This window comes from Diachasma alloeum, unplaced genomic scaffold (genome assembly GCF_001412515.2).
Source record: "Diachasma alloeum isolate Michigan unplaced genomic scaffold, Dall2.0 Dall_scaffold_00192, whole genome shotgun sequence".
Taxonomy (NCBI): domain Eukaryota; kingdom Metazoa; phylum Arthropoda; class Insecta; order Hymenoptera; family Braconidae; genus Diachasma; species Diachasma alloeum.
In genome coordinates, this window is record NW_021680357.1 from 114,662 (window position 1) to 137,261 (window position 22,600).

General features: G+C 37.2%; 1 protein-coding gene across 1 annotated transcript in view; it reads left to right on the plus strand.

The window, feature by feature from the left end:
* LOC107048424 (cytoplasmic polyadenylation element-binding protein 2) overlaps nt 1-22,600 on the plus strand; it is a 158,506-nt gene that overhangs the window by 91,868 nt on the left and 44,038 nt on the right. The window contains exon 3 of the mRNA XM_015271583.1: nt 21,917-21,967. Coding sequence (XP_015127069.1) covers nt 21,917-21,967 — 51 coding nt within the window. The remainder of the gene's footprint in view (nt 1-21,916; nt 21,968-22,600) is intronic.

A 22,600-nucleotide genomic window follows, 5' to 3' on the forward strand; every position in this document is an offset into this window, starting at 1 on the left:
CGTGGGAAGTGGCCCATTGTGAGATAATCCAGGCACGTAACGGTAGGACGCGCGTGCGCGCCGGCTTCTTCCGGTTGGCCGGGTTTGAATATATTCCGGCGCATCCTTCGGGTAGACTAGAGTTTTTTTTGTCATCAATTTGTATTTTTTTATTGATATTGGAGTGGATTACAGAGTCAGGTTTTGGGAGGCAACACTCAAATGTGTAAAATTGTGAATGAATTTCTATCTCGCGCCCTCAGAAATCATTTATTGGAATTGAGTAAACTTTTTTTAAATTCAGTAATAAGAGAATTTATTCAAACTGAAATTTTATTTTTACTTTTATTGTGCAGTTTATGTCGTATTAGTTTTTTTTTCTTGGCGGAAATGACCGGAAGTGACGATTTCATTAAAATTTCAAGGAATTTAGCCACACTGTTAGAGATTTCTTGAAATTTGGGTCACAGCATCGGATGAATTTTTAATGTTGCGAGTTTGATTTCAATTTCAAATGAAAACGTTCACTAAATTTCTCATTCATCTTGAAAATTCATGAAAATGGGTTTTTTCATGTTAAAGAATCATTAATTTTTCAAGGAAAGCTTGAGTTTGTAAACAAATCATGAAAATTGAACATCACATACAATTCAATTTGCAATATATTGAAAATTCAGAGATGTTATTGCCGGAGTTTTCAAAATTTTCAAGGTGTTTCAGTACCGTAAGGACTTGACAATCGAGAATTACTTGAATATACAAGAAATAACTGATTCGTTAATGAAGAATTCTACAGACATTTCATGTAACTTTGTCGTTAAAAATTTCAAGCGTTTTCACTTGAAATTTCAAGAGTAATTTACTAAAAGAGCACTGAAAATTCGTGATTTCATGAGAAAATTAGTGGAAACTGAGAATTTTCGATCAATTATTCATTCAAATTTGATGGAAATGAGACAGATTAAAGTAAATATTGGAAATTTGGCACAACTTAGTATTGAGTATTAATGTTTTTATTAAGAATTCAAGGACTTAAGGAATTCTTATCTTCCTGCGACTGGAAAAATTGAATTTTCCTGGAATTCTCAGGGAAATTCGAAATTTCAGAATTTTGTTCACATCTAAATCGAGTTCAATGTCACTGTCCTAAACATCAATACTGAACTGCCCATGAAATTTCACATTTTGACATTTTTATCAAGTTCTACTAAAATGTCAAGGGATTTCGTGATTGAAAATTAACAATTTGACGATAAAATCACTTGAAATCGTGACTTTGACTTCAATTATTCGGACATTACGTTTTAATTCGAAAAGTCACAATATTTTTCTGATTTGAATTTGTCTTTCTCTTTTTCTTTTAATGAAGTACTGAAATATTTGAATTTTCACTCGATTCATCCTTTTTTTCTCTTGAATTTCGCCAAACATTTTTGAAAAATCAGCAATCGCCACCAAATTTCTAAAATGCAGAGGTAATTTTCAACATAGTGTTACCCAGGAAGGGATGAAGACAAGAAAAATATAATTGGCTACAGGGGAATCTCCCTGAAATGTGACTCATATTCCCCATCGAGATTTGACGATAACAGAACCCTTGAACATTTTCGGCATTCCCATCATCTTAAAAAAGTAGGCAAACAGATGCAAAAATTGTTGACTGAGGAATCGAAATAAATTTATTACCGCGAGGGGAGGCCAATCACCCCTAGGGGAGTCGCCACATTCTTTTCCCACTTTTTTGTCGCCTATTCTTTTCTTTACTATCCCATTATTCCTGAATCAACCGCAGGAAAGGGTCTGCGGTGGCGCGAAGGTCTTCAAGCCATTTCTCGAACGGGAATTTATGTCGAGTTAGATAAAAAAAATGGGAAATGTATGACATGAGTCGCTGGGCCGCGATGAGGCATTGCGTTGCTCAATGCGAGATTCGACAACAACCTTTACACGGACGCTAATGGGAGTAACACGCCCAAATTATGATAATCTAGCGCCCAGATCGATAGTTGCTCGATTATCTTGTAAAGGTCTTTATGGGGTTTTGACTCGCAGCTGATGGACAGGATTTTTTTCGCCGGATATTTATTTACTGTTGAGCATTAATTATTCAGTACTAATACCCCAAGATCTTCCAAATTATCGGGTATTTCCGGATAGCTTCGTTGCAAATAAATGAGGGTGTCAAGTTTTGCAGGTTAAAAAATCCCGAGCGCTTGCGTGAGGGATTTTCCTGCAACAATTTTTTTTAATTTTCGAATTTTTTCGAAAATTGGTTGTTCCACGATAACTAAATAATGTTGTGAATTGATTGAATAATGGCTTAAAAAATTTGTTTGGATGTCCTTTTGACCGAGTTCGACGACGAAGGCGATAGCAATAATCGTTATTTTGATTTATTTGAAAATTTGCGAGTTGTTTTATATCGAAATATCTCGAAACTGCCTGACCGCTAATCCTTAATTCTGATTGGTCAATATGTGACACGAAGTGATTCACAAAAAAAACACGCGGCATTTTCAAATTCTTCAGTGGCATAATTTCAAATTCTTCAGTGGTAAATTTTTTTTTGTGAAATTAATAAATTCTGTCCTTTTATGGAGACCGATTATTTTAAAAAATTGAAGATAATTAATTGAAAATGAAAAATTCTTTGTCGATTCTTTTACTCTACTTCGCTATTCACTTCAATCATTAGTCGAATTCTCTTTGATTCATTATCAATATTTATAAGGTATTCATGAGAAAATGAAATTCAATGAATTCCATTTCTTCATTTCAACAAATGAATCGATCAGCGCGCGCATAGATCTTGTAATAAGAATAATGATGATGACAGCATTGAAATAATTTGAAAATCTGACAAAATTAGTTGAAAAGAAATCTTATTCAATTTAATAAAATGAAATAAACAATGAATTACACATGATCGAAGGAAATGATGCGCAGAATAACCATTCGGAGGCATATATTTCTAATTTATTAGCAACACAGGAGTTCAATATCTAGATTCAAAATCAGATTTACAAAATGTACAACAACTCAGCGTCAAATGGGTCTCAGACAATCATTTCAATGAAGAAAAAATAGCCAAAGTACTTGGATATTCTTAATGGAGTTGAATAACACTGCCCGAAAATTACTCCTAAACTGTCCATGAAATTTCAATTTATTTCCACCAGTCCCTTACAATTACAAGAATTGAGATATAATTCTAATTTAAATGCCATTAAAAACAGTTGAAAAGACGAGCTCCGCCACTATAAATAGATCCACCAAATGCGTTTCGACGTATGACATTCGTGTCCCACTCCTCGCGGCTCAAACTGACGCTCATGCGTAATCTTGGCGAAATGGATTTTGGATGTGACGGGAATAGCAGCTCAACAGGCTGTGGCTTCCGTTCACCGTATTTCTTCACTGCACCACTATAACTATACTCAAATCTCTCCTCCTCCACTCCTTCACGAGTCGATTAAATGCCCGTTAAATTCAACATCTTGGAGAAACATACAAATATTAGTTCTGGCACAATCACTCGAGAATCAAAAATAATATCTCAAAATGTTTGTGGTCGAGTTCAATGGATCGGAGGAGCACCGGTTTGTGCAATATTTATCCAAATTCATTTGTGCTGACGGAGTTATTTCATGTTTTTATTATCGACAAATGTTTATTGTGATGACGTTAGGCAACCGCGATTTATTATTTTCACTGCGCAATTTTATATTTCGTGTCGTTACGATTCGTTGACTTTATTATGCACGAAATGTGATTTTTCAGTATCTCGGAGTGAACAGCTTTGGAGTGATTTTCAGGAGAATGAGATTAGGTTAGATTTTGGAGGGAAAAATTAGGGGATTTCAATGAATTGCAGATTTTTGAGAAGCACGAAGACGAAGATCTCTCAAGTTACTTGAATTTTCAATCCGAACTTTAATATTCAGTACTAAATTACGTTCAATTTTCAATTGATTGAAGTTCGAAAATACATTTGCCTGAATTTTCTTGATTCCCTTTTTTATATTTTTAGGGAATAATTGAACTGAAATTTACTGTTTTCATTGTTTTTCCTATAATTGGAAATTTTCAAGTACTATTTTCCTTGCGAATTCTGAGGAAATTTCAGTTGATGACAATTTCTCAGAACTGTAGACTTGAAAAAAGGGGAAATTTAATAGACGGATTATAATGATTTCCAGAATTGGATTTAGGGAAGGACAAATGATCGAATTTTGAATTTTACTCAGAATTCAGTGGAATTATAATTTTTCAGCGACAAAAAAACGAGAATTTCTCAGCTTGCTTGATTTCCATGCATTTTTATGGAATAAGTGAACTGCAATTTACAGTTTTCATAGATTTTTCCGATAAATGAAAATTTCCAATGACTAAATTCCTTGAAACTTCACCGGAAATTTCAGCAGGACAAAAATTTCCATAAAAAACCATAAACTTTTAAATTTAACCAAATTATATGGGAGGGTGAGGTAAAACGGACACTTGAGACTTTTTTAAAATTATTCATAACTCAGAAACAAATTGATCAATTCAGCTCAGTTTAGGCTCGTCATAAAGTTAAAGAATTGTTCTGTGTATTGAAAAAAAAAATTATTAAATTTTATCAACATTTCGACCCCTCATTAACACTTAAAAAAAAGTAAAAAGTGTCCGTTTTACCCCAACCTCCCCTACTTTACTCAGACTCGCGATCTCAAATCGAAATTTATTTTTTTCTGTTAACATTACAAAAAAAATCTGAAGTCTCCATTTTGCCCCACCTTGCCCCAAAGCCGAAATAAAATTCTCAAAGTCCAAGAAAATAAAATCGCGACACTCTCCATTACCGCTGCTATTCACAGCCACGCCCTTTTGAAAACATACCCGCAACCACACAATGGCCGATACTCATCGTCGCCAAATAAAGAACGCGTATTTAAACCCGAATGAAAAAGGAGTCACCCACACCCACACACTGAAAACCAAAAGCATTTGGTACATTGAGTTGTATCAATTATCGCTGTCTTCCTCTTTCTGCCAGCACGTGAAAGGCCCCACTCAGGTATGCTGACGCGTAGTCGAGTCATTACCTATTTACTTCTCCTCTTTTCATTCTTTTTCTCTTTCACTTTTTTTCGCACACTCACGACGTCTCACATATTACAGAGTCTGCTCGTGTCCCTGACGATCTCGGCGGGGAAAAAAAACATTCTGGTATCTTCTTATCGTAATTCCACAGTGATATTTGATAAGCTCGCATAGTGGGATAATTAACCCTTAGTATATATATACCCCCAAACGAGAAAATTTCAGCCCAAATTGAAGAAAGAAATAATCAAAGAAATAAAGATGAACAGAAAAATTAAGGATAATCGGGCGAGCCATTTTTTTCTTTTTTTTTACGTATTCTTCAAATGATGGAAAAGGCGTGTGCAAAGTTTCAGACTGCTGCGGAGCATGGTTAATTTATTATGAATTTTTGAAAAAAGTGGTCATTTAATCCGTAATCTTACGGAAATCACCAAAAAAACTGCAAAATCCAAGGAAAAAATGCAGCCAAAGTCATGAAACTTTAGACACATTTAGAACATGTGATCAATGATTTTTTGAGTGAAAAAGATTGTCGCCTAGGAGCATTGTTTATTAATAATAGCGAAAAAAGTACTGAAAAATGAAATTTCTGCGCACGCAGTCCAAACGAGCAGCAACGTCCCAAGTACCGATCGGGTGGGGGTAGCGCGGTCAATTTAAACGTCTCTTGAGAGAGAGCGATGAAGCGTTGTGATTGGAGCTCCCTCGAGCCAGTGGTACCAGCTCCTGGTGAAAAAAAAACTACCGACGATGTTGCCACTTTTTGGCATGGATTAATATTTATTCATTTATTTAAAAAAAAACAATCTGAAAACCATTCAATGCGTGGAACAGATACAAATAAATTTCATTAGCTCCAAAAATGATTTTTAACCGGAGATACTCCCTAATGTTGCCTGAATTTTGAATCGGAATGGGAAAAAATTTTTTGTTCACCGATTGATTTTCTGCAGGAAAACAATAGAAACCCCTCCGTCCCACCTCCGACATTTCCTCCTCGCCCGATTATCCTTAAGGAAAAATGAGCCAAAAAATCTCGGTAAATTTTATTGTTCACGAGGTAAATGGGGGAGCGAAATGTGATTCAATAAAGAATACTTTAAGTGGAGGATATTTTACGATTTAATTATCGTTTTGGTTTTTCAATGAAGAAATGTTTAAAAATCAGAATTCAACCCAGTGTTTTATGTGAAAATCAACATTTCCATTGTAATCAAAGATTAAAATCTGATTTTTTTTCATTGGATGTGAAAAAATCAAAAATTTATTTGACACATAAAAAATAATCCACCGTTTTGCAAACAAGCTTTATTATTTATTTATAAGAGGGAAATCTTTGAAAAAATATCAATATTTTGCGAAATTTAATTTAGATAATACTGACTGGGTATGAATTTTTTCAAATTTTTTCCAGGCAATTTAGTTGAAAAATTTAAAACCTGAAAATATCCAAAAGTACAGCGTAGCCCGGCGGAAGGGTAGAGCTACTTTAAACCGGTTTACCACTTCGCTACTGAATTCAACACGGAAAAAAAATATACTTAAATTGAGTACATATAAAATATACTTTATTCAAGTATATTTTATACTCAATTCAAGTATATTTTTAATCCGTGAATTTTTATTTCAATTCTGTAGGAATTGCCATTCGTTCAATGCAGCCAATAAAATCATGATGGATCATAGAGTGAATAAATATTCCAGTATTATTTCCATATTTTTGTCATCATTGGTTTGCGCAATTTGAAGAATGGCTCACAATAACCCGAAAAAATAAAAAAAATGTCCCAATTGGCGTAGGTGTGCCCTCTTGCATTACGTGATCGCGGTAACAAAACGACTTTCCTCTGCCAAAATCGATTGGACATTCAGGTGCGATATTTCTCCATTGAGACAGACCCCCCTGAGCCGCCAGAGTCGTGTTGGCAATTTATCGTTCAAGTATTTCAGAATGATTCACTGTAGAGGAAAGAGAGCAGTGCAGTCCCGCCACATCCCTTCGTTTTCCTCATCTTTTTCTCTTGCCCACGTGATAACACAATTTTATTTTCTGCAAGTACATGCAGGTCGACGCGACGCCTGTGTACCAGCGCGCTTCTAAATGGGTTAATATGAACATCCGTATCTCGAGGAGTATCACATAACAACAACGCGCTCGTGTATGTGTCCCCGGTGTGGAGTACATCCAGTGAACTTTCGAGATGAAATTGAAAAGAGAGATAATCGTGAAGTTGGGGGGAAAGGTGAAGTTGCAGTCGATTCGGGTGGAGTCGATTCGAAAGTGAAAAAAACATGGGGGACAGAATAATGATGGGCCTTCATAAACAAAATTCAGGTTGAAATTAATGGGGAATATTGTCGAATCGAGATCCTCTCCCGAGACTCATTAATTACATGTGACAATTTTTGACTGGAGAGAATTTTTTGCAGCGACTGGTTTACTGAAATTTCAAAGTATTTTCTCATTGAAAATTCATGATTTCATGAAAAATACAATTTTCAGTTCAATTGATTCAAGAAAATTAGTAGAAGTGAGCAAGCACTGTTTAAAAAAATTAAATTTCACTAAAAATTCAGTAAAATACCAGAATTTTAAGCAGCATGAAGAGGAGAATTCCTTAATTTATTTGAATTTACAATCTAATATGAATATTGAGTGCCAAATTACATTGAATTTTCAGTGAAATCTGAAATTTCAAGATTTTTCTCTTCTCTCAATTAATTGGGAATTCAGCGGGATTTTGCATTGAACGTTCATGGTCTCACTGAAAAATGAGGAATTCTTGTCCTCCAGTTGCTCTAAAATATGGATTTCCATTGAAGTTGAAGGTTGAACGGTGAAGCTCTTGGCATCGATTCGAAAGTGAAAAAAATTTAATAATTGGGGTGACCAGACCATAGATAGACGGTTAAGGACAATTTGACCTCCGCCCAGAGATACAAAAATTGATAAATCACCTAAATACGCCAACGATGGGTTCTATACCTGAAAGAATATATGAATTACGGGAAAATAATGATTTAAAGTGGAAGCAATAAAGGAATAAATGATAAAATGACGAAAAAGTGTGATACAGCCCAAACACCCAATAGATAGACTACTGACCAGAAGATAGACGCTGGGTTACCAATAGATAGACGCTCATATTTAATGGTTACTCAAATAAATTCATCCTTCTGCATGTTTAAAAATGAAGAATGATCCTTTTCGATAATAATAATCGAACAGATACCGTGTTTATTTGTCCTGATGACTGTTTTTTCACATTGTTCCGTCAACACTGCCTGACTGTTGTCCAACTACTCACACCGCCACTGAGGGCCAATACTGTACCTCGCAAGAATTTTTTTTTTACGTTCAAAATGTTCATCAATAAAAAATAAGAAAATCATCGTATTATTAAACATTAGTTTTGCTATCAAAAATGGAAATTTGTAATAAAATTTCTATTATATTTTTTATAGAATACTAAAAAAAGGTTGAAATCGTCTATCTTTTGGTCGGTGTCTACCTGGTGGTCTGGTTACCCTATTCAACTCTAAAAAATGGAAATTGGAATGAGGATAGAAAAATTCAATAACTTATGAGAATCCAACAAATTAAGTCATTTAGAATTTTTTTTTTGGAAATCAATAGGGATTAATTTTTGGGTGCTATTGTCTTGGGATGTACCTTAACGAGGCATCTTGCCTAGTACCACGATTTGTTAACTATTACCAAATTGTGAGGGAATTTCTTGCAGCGACGATTTGATTGAAATTTCAAAATAATTTCGTCATCCAGGGAAAATGTAAATTTCAGCGCCATTATCTCATTAAAATTCATAGGAATGACGAAACTACGGGTAATTAGGGAATTCACCGTAACTTAGTAATGAACATTCATGTTTTGACTGAAAATTCCAGTGAATCGAGTCATTCTCTCCTCCTTGCTGTTCAAAAATTTTGAATTCCCAGTGGTATTAAAAATTACACGATTTTTCTCTTCACTCTCCGGAAAAAAACTACTAAACAAAAATCCAAACCAGCCATCATCAAAAATTTCCAACAATCAAGACTGAAAATATAATTACCTCAAGCAATAAAACTTCTCAATTCAAGATAAAAAATACAATCAAACGGAGAACCTCAGTATTCTCAGCATTAAGATAACTTTCATCCCATAATCAACTCTGAATTGAGTGATCAATTGTCATCAATTACCCCAATAATCATAAACATTGAATTTGCTCAAGAAGAGGCTAAAATTCAGGACTCAAAGGAGAAAAAAGAGTCGATTAAACCAGTCTACCTTGTCCTTACCAACACTTTCACCGACGAGACATAACAGTCATGCATGCATATATATGCAGCACGGAGGCCGAAATTGTGATTCAGCTTGGGCAATAATCAACTCAGTTCGCCAATCAATTTGAAACTGATCATGGACATTTACACAGGAACACATTGTCAGATGATGAAATCAATTTCCATGCTCAGCGGCGGATGCAGTTTGAATCATCCTAACCGTAATTGCGCCAATTAGCGGATTGAATTTTGGGGACAGCTATTGCCACGGACTCGTGGAAACAGATGGGGTTCACGTTATAACAGGCCAATACATATCTCAAGTGCAATCTATTTGTTTATGTGTACAGACGTGACTGTGTTGTCCGTACGGTTGAAGCCTTCTGCCGGGGCGTTAATTGGCTGCCGGAGGAGAAGTGTCTGCTAGCTGCGCAACACGATGCAATTCGATGCAACTATTACAAGGTTTCGAGGGAGGCCACTATGCTGGGGTATTATGTCTCATCAATACGGCCTTGATTCGAACAGTATCGGGTGAGAAAACTCAATCGAAGGGGCAGGGCCTGAACAACAATTAAGGATATCTAAATACTTTGGATATTTTTTCGCCTATGAAATGCTTCTCTGCGCGGAGAGAAATATTCAGGAGAAATTACGGAACAATTCACGTAATCCGCAGTGGGGAATCGCTTTCCGGCAATTTTTATGGGAATGGAAGAGAAGAAATCTGAAATGTTCAGTGAATTTTCAGGTTCATCACCGAACAAAGTACGAAATTGTCACGTCATTTTTCCCGAAGAAGTCAAATCTTACAGAAACTTGCCGACTTATTGTGCCCCCAGAATCAAAAATTCTTGAACGTTCAACAATTTTTATGAAGCTGGTGAGTGAAAAATTACGGAACGACTTGTTGTCTCCACAGCGGGGAGTCATCAGACGGGTGGTTAATTTTTACGGAACAAATCGTAGAATTTACGTATGGTCTCCCTACACGATCCTGCGGCTGAGTCACCCCCGCGGGAATCGCCAACGCGTTATTTAGACGCCAGCGTTGTCGAATTCACTCTACACTGCCCGGGCGCGGTTAGCGAGCTTCCGGCAACGTCGCGTAACGAGCAGTTCACGTCACGCGGAAAGAAATTATCCACCTATTGGAAATGACTTGTTTTCTTCAGGAATTTCCTATATTATGTTATTCTAAAAACTCCTATAATTTGTTACACACTTCATTCAAAAAAGTCACTATTTTTTTTTTAATTTTACGATTACCCCGTCCCACAATCCCAATCGAGGAAAAACGACGCGCTGGGGCGTTGCCCTCATATGGCGGCCAAACTGGAGTTGACCGTTCACAAAGCACAATAATCCGCATGTAAGAGAATATACGCTAGATCCATTAGCCAGATAATTTCACCACCGCAAGAATTTCAACCGGTGTAACAAAAAAGAATACCTGAGAAAATTAACACCTAATTTGCTCGAAGTGTGCAAACATTTTTCCGTCGATTTGTATTACAGCTATTCAGGGAGAAAGCCCACAGATTGCAGAAAGACAGATGGCACTTAAACAAATAGATAAATAAATTGAATGTATTTACAGAAACGAGACTCGCACGTGTAGATAAACAGGTACCTTTCAGATAGGAATATTAATGATTCCCTTATAACACGCTGCAACGACCTACAACGAAACGTGATCTCGATAAAGCGAGAACGCATATCTCAAGGCCATCCTAAACAAACTCTTATCGGATGTTATCAGATATCCTCGGATGAATTTATTGACTTTATTTACAATTATGCTGGCATTAAGCAGTTGTTTGAATACATTACGGAAATGGTAATCTTGAATGAAGAATATTTTGGTTCATCAACTTATAGAAAAATGGGAATTTTATGCACTGTGGGAATTAGTGTCTTCAAGATGTATCAATTTTAGATATTAGACACGAAAATTTCGGCTAACCTCGTGGTGACTGAAATTTTTTTGTAGATTTTATAGATTTTTTATTGACAAGAAAGTTTCATAATTTTTTGAAATACAAATCACCAAATCTAAGACATTTTTTACACGTCATGTGTTGTACTATTTGGTCGCGTGATACCTTCACAAGACATGTCACGTGATAGCGAGTACAGCACTCTGATTGGTGGAAATCAGAATCGAGAAAAGAATCAGTGAAATGCCTCCGAAATTTCTTCATTTTTGCTTCTGAATGGAATCATTATATTCGTCAAATCGGAAATTTTCAATTTTTTTGCGTCAGGATAAGCAATTTTAATCTCAGGAGTTCGAATATAGTATTTTCATCACGCTGTGACTAAAAGTGAACGTTTCGGCACGCTCCGCGTGCCTAAAAGTCCAATTTCCGCTACATTGTGATGAAAAATATTGTTCGTAACTCGTTAAAAAAATGTTTTTTAGCTCGTTACGAAATATACTATTTTAGATTTTTTGCATGCGTATGTGATTGATCGCCCTGCGAGGATAACTAAAAAAATTATTGTTTAAGTGAATCCAATTGTGATTTAAAATATTCTTCCCAATGCAATCTTGATCGAGTTCAATCATGAGATTGATTGCATCATCTGCTGTTGTAAAAGTTTATTTCGACACCTATAGTCAGGGAAAGATGAAAAATTTTAACGTTGGGGCAATATGGAGGCAATGTTGGCTACCAACGTTGAGTTAATATTGGCTACTAACGTTGTGGCAATATTGGCCGGCAACGTTGGGTGCACGTTGACTGCCAACGTTATGGAAATGTGAGCTACTAAGGTTGGGGCAATGTGAGCTACTAACGTTGGGTCAATGTTGGCTGCCAACGTTGGGGCAATGTTGAATTCAATGAATCATTAAATTCAATTTAAAATACATCGCCACAGAAATTTAATTCGGAAGCAAATTGCTAATTTATCAGTAAAAATATATTGACTACATTCTGACAAAAGCAGTATTCCACTTGTACCCCCACGTAATCGAACTAAATGTCGCTTTTCTGAAAATTACAATAAAATTCTCCATGCGATTTCCATTTCCTCCTAATACAACATGGACGTTTGGAATTTCGAGAGACCTCAGGCCTCTCGGAATTCCATAATTCCCAAAATCATCGAATTTCGGAAAAAAATGAGCAATTCCTCTCCAAAACTATTAATCCCACTTCTTCCTCCAAATTTCGCCGAATTTGCAAGTCACCAAACGCGCAGTGATTCGCCGAATGATCCCTGGCATGATGCCACGGGCTGTACCATTGTGAGATGCAGAGATTCGTGTTGAGAGTCAAGAAAAGAAGTAAAAAGTTGAACGACGCGACGGTCCAACGCATGAACGCTTCACTGCTCGTTCGCTTCCGCAACTACCGAAGGCTCGCCTTGCAACATCCGTCAGGAATTTCTCGATGTCTTTTACCTTCCCTCCCTCCCTCCCTCCGCCCGACTGGAAACAATTATTCTCCACACGGACGGGCGTTAAGGGCAACCCCGGTAGAGAAGACTTTTCACCGGTCAACTTTTACGTTTTTCTTTCTCAATTCTTTCCGTCTCGTTGGGGATTTTGAAAGGGCACTAATTGATGAATTGATTAATATTAAGTGGGGGGGGGGGCGGAAAAATTAAATACCTTTGATTTATTAAACTGAAATGTAATTTTTTCATTTAATTATGGAATCGTGGGATCTCGGCTCGTCGAAATTAGCTTCGAAATGATTTATGTAACTTTTATTTTCGATTAAGGTAAATGCTGGCCTCCAGCGGGTAACTATCCCATTCTGATAATGCAAAGAACTGTGAAGATGGAACTGAAGATGGTAGAAGCAAATCTGAGATGAATATTGTGAGGTGAATGACACGCAGATCGCAAATCATCGGTCGACGGCAGGCGCTCGTTTTCCACGGCTAGCATCTGTCGCACGCTCGTTTACTCCACTGGGGTCCATGGGATTTTATGCCATATGTGCATTCCGCTAGTATCACGAGAAACATACCCCAGAGCTAGAAAAATAAAAACTAACCCCTTGATTTCAAATATATGCGAGCGTTTATTGATAGACACCTCCCCGTGATTTGACATTTATGGGTACATCTAACCGTAAATGTAATAATTACGGCGTTGCTATGGTTCCGGCGAAGCGTTCCTCCTTCGTGATGATAATGCAGTATTTTTAAAGCAGAACGAAAACAATTTACAAACAGTTTTTTTATTCAGAATGATTACAAAATTTCTTCAAAAATTTTCTGTTGTCGTTTTCTCCTGAAATTCCCTCCAGAGCAGCCAGAGCAGTAGGTAGACACCGACCAAAAGATGAACGATTTCAACTTTTTTTTATTATTCTATAAAAAATATAATAGAAATTGTATTACAAATTTCCATTTTTGATAGTAAAACTAATGTATGATAATACGATGATTTTCTTATTTTTTATTGATGAACATTTTGAACGTAAAAAAAAAATTCTCGCGAGGTACAGTATTGGCCCTCAGTGGCGGTGTGAGTAGTTGGACAACAGTCACGCAGTGTTGACGGAACAATGTGAAAAAACAGTCATCAGGACAAATAAACACGGTATTTGTTCGATTATCATTATCGAAGAGGATCATTCTTCATTTTTAAACATGCAGAAGGATGAATTTGTTTGAATAACCATTAAATATGAGCGTCTATCTATTGGTAACCCAGCGTCTATCTTCTGGTCAGTCGTCCATCTGTTGGGTGTTTGGGCTGTATCCCACTTTTTCGTCATTTTATCATTTATTCCTTCATTGTTTTCACATCAAATAATTATTTTTCCATAATTCATATATTTTTCCAGGTATAGAACCCATCGTTGGCGTATTTAGGTGATTTATCAATTTTAGATCTCCCGACGTGCCTCAAATTGTCCTTAACCGCCTATCTATTGGTCTGGTTACCCTACTATGGATTCGTTTTCTCATAAGATGGAAAAATCGAGTTCGGGGCACACATAACCCCCGTTCGGCCGACGCCTCGCGTGCTAGAAGCCCGCGTTTCATTATTTATTATCTCCTAAACTGTGAAGTACAGCTTGTTACAATTTTTTTCAATAGCTGGGGAATATTATAAACATTATCTACGAAAAACATGGGGCCGATCGTAAGAAAAATTATTCCTTTCCAGGGATATACCTTGAATTAAGAAATTGGACGTCAGAGAATAATACTCATCTCCACTCGAGGATTCTATTCTCTCCATGTTTAGAATGCAATTTCACTTTTCAGTTACACTCCTGCCATTCGAAATGTCCCCAACATAACGATTTGAACTGGATGAAAACCGTCATTCCCCTCTAATATCACAGCATCAATTCGAAAGTGTCTCGTTCACTCGGGATGTGACACCGATTCCCTAGCGCTTGGCGAAATGATTTTCATTGAAAAGAAAATGCCAACGAAAAATTGGAAAGTCTTGAATTCATTGATATTAGAGGAGAAAAAGTCGACGTTTCTTCCCTCATCCTTCATTTCGCCACTTGAGGTCTCGCAGGTCGAGACGTTGGAATTCCCACGAGGAAAGAGTGAAGAAAACCGGGGTATTGGTGAAAAAAGTGATCTCAGTTCTTCTCGCCGAGCCGCGGGGATATGTACCGCTAGACGAAAGAAACTAGAGAGCAAGAGCCATCGAAGACGGAGGAGGAAGACACGATCGTATCTTTTTACCAAGTCAATGTATACATAATACCACTGAGGGTTATCCGCGTGCTCGAGATCTCAAGCGACGATATAAACCCCGGGACGACCTCTCACCGCGGCTGGATTACATGGCCAGGAATAATTTAGATTAGAACATCCTCCATTGAACCCGGACATCCTGTGGCCAAAAATTCACTATTCTATGAATCAATTAGAAAGTCCTCATTCAGTGGAACTTCAAATGTCTTTCGCTGTTTCAGTTGTAGGGTGCACGGAGAGAAATATTTTGTAAAAATTACGGAACAATTCACGTGATCCGCAATGGGGAATTGTTTTCCGGCAATTTTTATGGGAATGGAAGAGAATAAATCTGAAAGGCTTGTGAATTGTTTTCCGGTAATTTTTCCCGATGAAGTAAAATCTTACAGAAACTTGCCGACTTATTGTGCCATTTTACGTTTTTTTTGGTAATTTTTATTGAATTTCTCTCTGAATTTTCCTGATTTCCAGATGATTTGATTGATTGTCTGTTCAAATCATTTTCTACACCATCTGCCGCATTATTTTCCCCTAGATACCAGACACACCATGAAAATAAACTAGGGGTACTCGAGAAACCATGACGATTTGACTCCTTGCCAGGCGAAAAAGGTTTCCAACGGCGCTTTCTCTCCGCGACATTAGGAAAATTTTAGTGAATCAAGTGAAACAAAAACCAATGGAAAAACTGGAGTCGATTGACTTATTCCTTGACTCCGTTTGACGTCGTAAAAATCGTCGCCAAGAACCGCTCAAGCGTTTCTCATTATATTTGTCATTCGAACCGCGAGATAAACATGAAAAACTGGGGTTTCAATCCACTGTTTTGTCACGTCAAGAAAGTCGATTATTGACACAGTGAAATGCGAACATAATCAGGAGCTGGTGTTGGTGGTTTCAAGAAGTGTTGGGCCAAACAAAAAGTAGATAAAACCAACATCAATCTAGGAATAGAAAGAAGAAACAGGAACTAATGCTCCGCGGTTGGGTGATAACATGACTTCGAAACAACGTCAATTTCCCTTAATTAAGGAAGCCAAAATCCACAGCCAAAATCCACAATATTCACCATAATTTTGGTATTGTCTCATATGCCAGGTTCATATTTGAGCCACACGTTGGTAATAATCTTAATTCTTCGTTCGGGGTATCCTAGTGAGAAATTAATGTCTGAAAATCACTTCTTGTAACATTACGCTTAGGGAAGAAACGTGACCGTGTGAACTTTGAGCGAGATGTTGCATGGGTTAGACACTCAAGATATTGAAAAAAAACCACAAGGCATTTACTTTAGACTATGGAGAATCTATCGCCGGCGAGAACAAGTAGGGGACCGCGCCATATAGGCGTGATATCTTCGACTGATTTTCGAATTCCTCTAAAAAAAATTGACCGCCATTACGAGTCGAGCAACGCGATAACACCGCACAACAGCTGATCGAGGTCGGTAAAGTCGGTGACGATAATTCAGTGCTGGAAGCATATGGACACGTATAACACACACAAACATTCATCTCACTGTTACAACCCCACTACCAGCCGAAGCGTGCGATGTTGCCCGATCAAAATTCGGCTGTTACCACTGCAGTCACCTTTTGAGACCGGAAAAGTACGCCATAACAGTTCTAATTTGATGAGAAAAATAATTTGTAACATGAATGATTTATGTATTTAGTCCACTGTATTTTTCTTTTCAACTGAGTTGTCCGCTTGATAGGTTAAACATCCTGGAAGCGTTGATACTAATGATTTCGGGGAGATTGGACTCAAGTGACTTCAATTTTATTGAAATTTCAAGGAATTCTGCAATTAAAAATTCAACGTTCTGTGGGAAAATCATTGGGAACTGTAGATTTGAGTCTAAATTATCCGTGAAAGTTAACAGAAAGCCTAAAAATTGAGGTCAATATTTTCTTGAATTTTCAATTAATCAATAGTCAAGCGTAATTGGTATTAGTGAAATCTGAAATTTCATGATTATTCTCCTCCTGAATCAAATTCAGTGTCACTCTCCTGAAAATTACTAGTCAACTGTCCATGAAATTCCAATTTTTTTTCTAACAGTGAATACTATTTAGATGCGCCTCGTCGTACTTCAAAGCTTTGTAACAGTAACTGGGGAATAATACCGAATTCATTGGATTTCTCTTCTTCAATCTCGAGCTGTCGGACGACGAATCAATTAGTACAAACTAAAGTTTCAAATCGTCAGAAAAAATTGCTATTTAACATACTAAAAATTCATACGATTTGAGTAATTTCACTTTTCAAAATTATTTTTTCGTCCGTTAATTTTATATTGTTTTTTGCGTTAAGAATTACTATGTTAAATCGTGAAAAATGAATTTCTCATCGCAAACATTCGGTTAAAATTATTCGAATTTCCCCTAACAATTTTCAATTTTATATTCTCTCCGTGCACGGAGAGAAGTGTTCAATAAAAATTACGGAACTCACAATTCGCTCACCGATTACGGAATCGATGCAGAAAATTTAAGTGACGGTATCGTCATTTTTCACAGGACATTCAGATAAAAATTACGGGACGCTCTGGAAAAATTCCGTGACAGTTCCGTAAAATTTCCTACAACCACATTTCGCTCCGGAATTACGGAAAAGATATATAATTTTTATTGATTATTTTTCCAACCCAAATATCGGGCAATATAATTGGCCCATTCGACATCACGTGGTACAGCTACAGGGTTTTCAACTGATAATTTTTTGATAATTTTCTCTGGTCGTTGCTATATAAAAAATAAAACATCATGCAGTCGAATTTCCCCTCGTCAAACTGACAGATTGAATTCAATTGTGGTAATTCGAGGATTTTTATTCGAAATGAGTGTTAATTATACAATTTTCGTTTCTCAATTGTGAGTTTCGTCTCATGGTCCAATTATATTGCCCGACATTTGGATTGGAAAAATAATCCCCCGAATACGACACGAGCTTCAAAATTAATCGGGCATTTTCCTCAAGGTTCCCTGCATACAACCGGAGTCGTCAAGTTTTCCAGGGAAAATCACTCGTGCTTCACACTCGTGATTTTTTAACCTGAAAAACTTGACTCCTTCGTTTGTTTACAACGAACCTATCGGAAAATACCCGATAATTTTGAAGCTCTTGTGGTATTACCAGTGAATATTTCTCTCCGTGTGGAAAGTCAGCGATACACACGGGTTTCAATTCTCTGTTTTGCCACGTCAAGAAAGTCAATTATTTACCCAGCGAAATGCCCACATAATCAGGAGTGTTGTCAGTCTCAAGAAGTGTTCTCCAGCACCAAACAAAAAGTAGATAAAGCAAACAATCTCGGAATGAGATGAAAAAACGGGAGAATACTCTGGGGATTCGTTCGCCAGTGGGATTTCGCTTTCTAAGAGCCACCGGATTTACTCCGAGAAGCGCTTTAACGAGTGCCGACTAATGGTCTGATCTCACTGCACCTCATCTCCGATACCCCTGAATATGCACCCATTTACGCCAAATGCTTTTATAGTCAGTGTTATCCATTGAAACTCACTCGAAAAGTTCACGTGCGGAAGAGTCGCTATCAGCTGCAGACAATTACAGCCTGATTTATCGTGTGACCTGTGATTTCTGTGTAATAAATCCTCAGCAATACGTCAATATTCCCTGATTTATCGATTTCCTAATTTCTCGGTTTATGTCAACGGTAATTTAATAGCAAATTGTGTTGTTGTTTTTTATGAACTCCCTGCGTATGATGCTTCTTCGCTGACGAGGGTATCGGGAATTTATTGGTAGCATGTTCGACCATTTTGATTGCATGGAAATCAATGAAGCCTCTCGTCTGGGTCAAATGAATTCTCAATAAAATTTATGAGCATAACCTCATTCTGGAGATTGAGGGAAAAGGCTGGGGTTTATTGAGTGCGAGATTATAGTCGCAGGCAATTTTCAACGCTTTTTCATCGCGGCTGAAGGTTTAAGATGTTTTATAATTGGAATTGCGAGTGTGAAGGGGAGAATTTGGTGGAGAAGATTATGAGAAGAATTTTGCAGTCAAACGAAAATGCAGGTCTTAGGGAAAATTTATAGTTTCGTGCGCCGTTTGGCAGGAATTTTCTAGAGAATGACATGGAAATGGGGGGGGGGGGAAGATGAAATTTAAAACTTACTGGAAATCCAATGGAATTGAAAATTTTTGAGGCGCAGGAAAATCAGAATTCCCGAAATTACTTAATGTTAAACATAATAAAAACGTAATTTTTACTGAACATTTCTCTCCGTGGGAAAACTCATGAATTTCCTCGAATTCTACTTAAAACTTGAAATTTCATAACCATTTTTCGCTAAATCTGATTCAATGTCACTCTCATGAGATTTCCTATAACGCCTTCCATTCAATTTCAAAAAATGTCCAACGGAAATGTCCGCGGAAATTATTTTTCTCATGATTTACTCCTACGAAGCGTAAATCCGATGATTGTTGTCTGATTACGTCAATTATGCCGAGCTATTAATTAATTGAAATTTCAAAAACATATTGAACTGAATTTTGGCGATTTCTATTCATTTTCATGGATAATTTTTTCTTAATTTAAGTTCCCATTGATTTTCCTAGGGGAGGTTGGGATGAAACGGACACTTTTGACTTTTTAAAAAAAATTAATAAGGGGTTGAAATGTTGATAAAATTTAATATATATTTTTTCAATACAAAGAACAATTCTTCAACTTTATGACAAGCTTAAACTGAGCTCGATTGATCAATTTGTTTCTGAGTTATGAATAATTAGAAAAAAGTCTAGTGTCCGTTTTACCCCAGCCTCCCCTATAAAATATTGAATTTGAAATTACGAATTTCCTTGAAATTTCGATAAAATTCACACCCACTTTTTCCCTAAACCCGATTCAATGTCACTCTCACGAGATTTCCCATAACATCTTCCATTCAATTTCAAAAAATACCCAACAGCGTGCCCTCAGACCAGTAATTTCTTAATCCGCGAAAATGAGTTTTCTCATGATTTACTCCAACGAAGCGTAAACCCGATGATTGTTGTCTGATGCAATTACCGGTGGTCATTGCTCGATATTAGGTTTCCCAAGTGTCAGGTGATAAACTCCTGTCGAACTGACAGTGTAAAACCGAGAGATTGTAACGAAAGCCCCTCTCCCAGGCGCTTTCCACTCTCTACTCGGCTCGCGGTGGTTATTTTGACAAGGAACAAAAACACAAGGCGATAATTTCCAAACGATTATATAGTCAAACCTCCTCGTGGTTTGTATGTCACGCTCTACAGCTGTGTTCTCGAAGATGATGCGCCGTTTGCAACATAAATAACGTTATATGCCAGCAGAATGAAGGCAGAGTAGAGGATGAGAACGCGGTAGACTGATCGCGATTACACAAGCGGAATACAGTACGCGTTATACATTCGAAAGCCGCATCGTGTCGCACGAGATGAGTCTTGTCAGGGGGGGAGTGCATTGCATTGTTCAGTTGGTGGTGGTGTTAATATCGTGGATGTTTTGTTTGTTCGTATTACCGCATTAATGCATGGGTTCCCATGCAGCGGTCGCCTTCAGAAGGTTGACGGAGGTATTCCCGCACATTCCGGTTGTTTCAATGGACAGGGTTAATTGTTTCGCATCAGTACGCGAATGAAGAATATCGTTATGTCAAGACCTTCACGGATTGTTGGATTCATTGAGACTCTTGGTCAAAGAGTCAGAATTTCTGAAGGTTTAAATGAAGAATAATAATTTTTAGTGTTTGATTATGTAGATTTTGACTGTTAGTCGGTTTCCGATGAATATTTAGGAATCTAAGGCAGATAGCAAAATTTTTATTGGGACTTTTTTTGTAGCACTCATTTTGCTCTACAAAAAAGATTTTCGCGAAAAATTCGGTATCTACCTTACATTCGAAGATATTCCTCGAAAACTCAGCTGAGAGCTGATGAGTCGATTTCAATCGTTTTAACCATTCGCTGCTGAATAAAATACTAAATATCAATTTTTTTTTCATTGCGTATTTCGCATGTCTAATTTCATAACCACACTACTAGGAAAAATTGACATTTCATGGAGAAAAAATCGTGAAATGTGGAATTTGTCTAAAGCTACCGTAGAATTTCAAGTTTTCAAAAGGATAAAGATGATGTGGTTTTCAATGAATATCTCGGAATCTAAGGCAGATGGCAAATTTTTTCCAGAACGTTTTTTGTAGTCCCCAAGTCGCTCTACAAAACAGATTCTCATGAAAAATTCGCTATCTATCTTAGATTCGAAGATATCCCTCGAAAACTCAGCTGAGAGCTGAGTCGATTTGAATCGTTTTACCGATTCGCTGCTGAATTCAGGAATAGTAGAACTGAAATTCACAACTTCCATTGATTTTTTCATCAAATTGTGAATTCTCATAAAAATTTTCCATCAACTTCAATGTCAGAACAATAAAGAAGTATTTTCTGGTTTAACGGTTCATCAGTGAAAAAATTCGTGCTCACGCTGAGCCAAAATACTCAACAAATTCGAGAATTGCGAGTCTGAGTGTACATTGTCATGTCTGGATTCTCTCATGCCGGACGAAGATATCGTAACTGGGTTGCAATGAGGGGAAAGGAAGAAACAGTGAGGAAATAAAAGGGGGAGAGCGAGAGAGATTAGGAGTCTTCCCCGTATCTTTCAACTCTAGTTTCGAACGGGTTCCTCAGCCGTGGCACGAACTCGTTTCACCGGAAGACGAGTCCTCCGGAGCACTGCGAAACTCCGTCCAAAGTACTTTATTATCGTCATTAAAAATTCAAGAGCTGGATTTTTAGTTTCATTTTTTTATTGTTTATAGCTGTCTTTTATTCTCGTACCCGCAATAATGATTTTATTATTTTGGCTTGTTCCAGGATTTATAAACTCCAACGTCAGCACACTACAGTCCCTTGCGCAGTTGCACGGTAAGTTGAATCCTCAGAGAATTGTACCTTCATGAAAAAAAATATATATCACAACTTTTCTGTATAAATCCAGAAGACGAGAGAATTTAATTGGAAATTCCGCAAGGCAATTCTTAGCGCGCGCGCCATTAAAAAAGTGTCCTTTTCTCACTTGTATCGTAAAATATTCTCCGCAATGTCATCCTGACCGAGTCCGATCACGAGATTGATTGATTGCATCATTTGTTGTTGGAAAAATTTATTTTGAAATCAATATTCAGAGAAAGGTAAAGGTTGAGGAAATATTGGCTGCCAACATTAAGGCAATGGTGCATTCAATGAGTCGTTGAATTCAATTTAAGGATGTTCAGCCAAAACTCACATTATACTAATTAAAATACGTAAAACATCAATGTTTCGGTTAAAAAAAAATATTTCCCTCTGGGCACTATCTCAACAAGACCGCCTACCCTTGCTCAATCCACCTACACACGTGAATATTTTCCTCTACTTTGTTAAAATCGCTTGGAATTAGCTCGGCTTATTCCCTCGGCTCTTTTGCCAATTTGACGACGCATTGTTCGTAGAGCACCGATCCGCTGTATACACGTATACCCACGTCACAGCATGTCGAACAGTCTCCCGACGGATCTC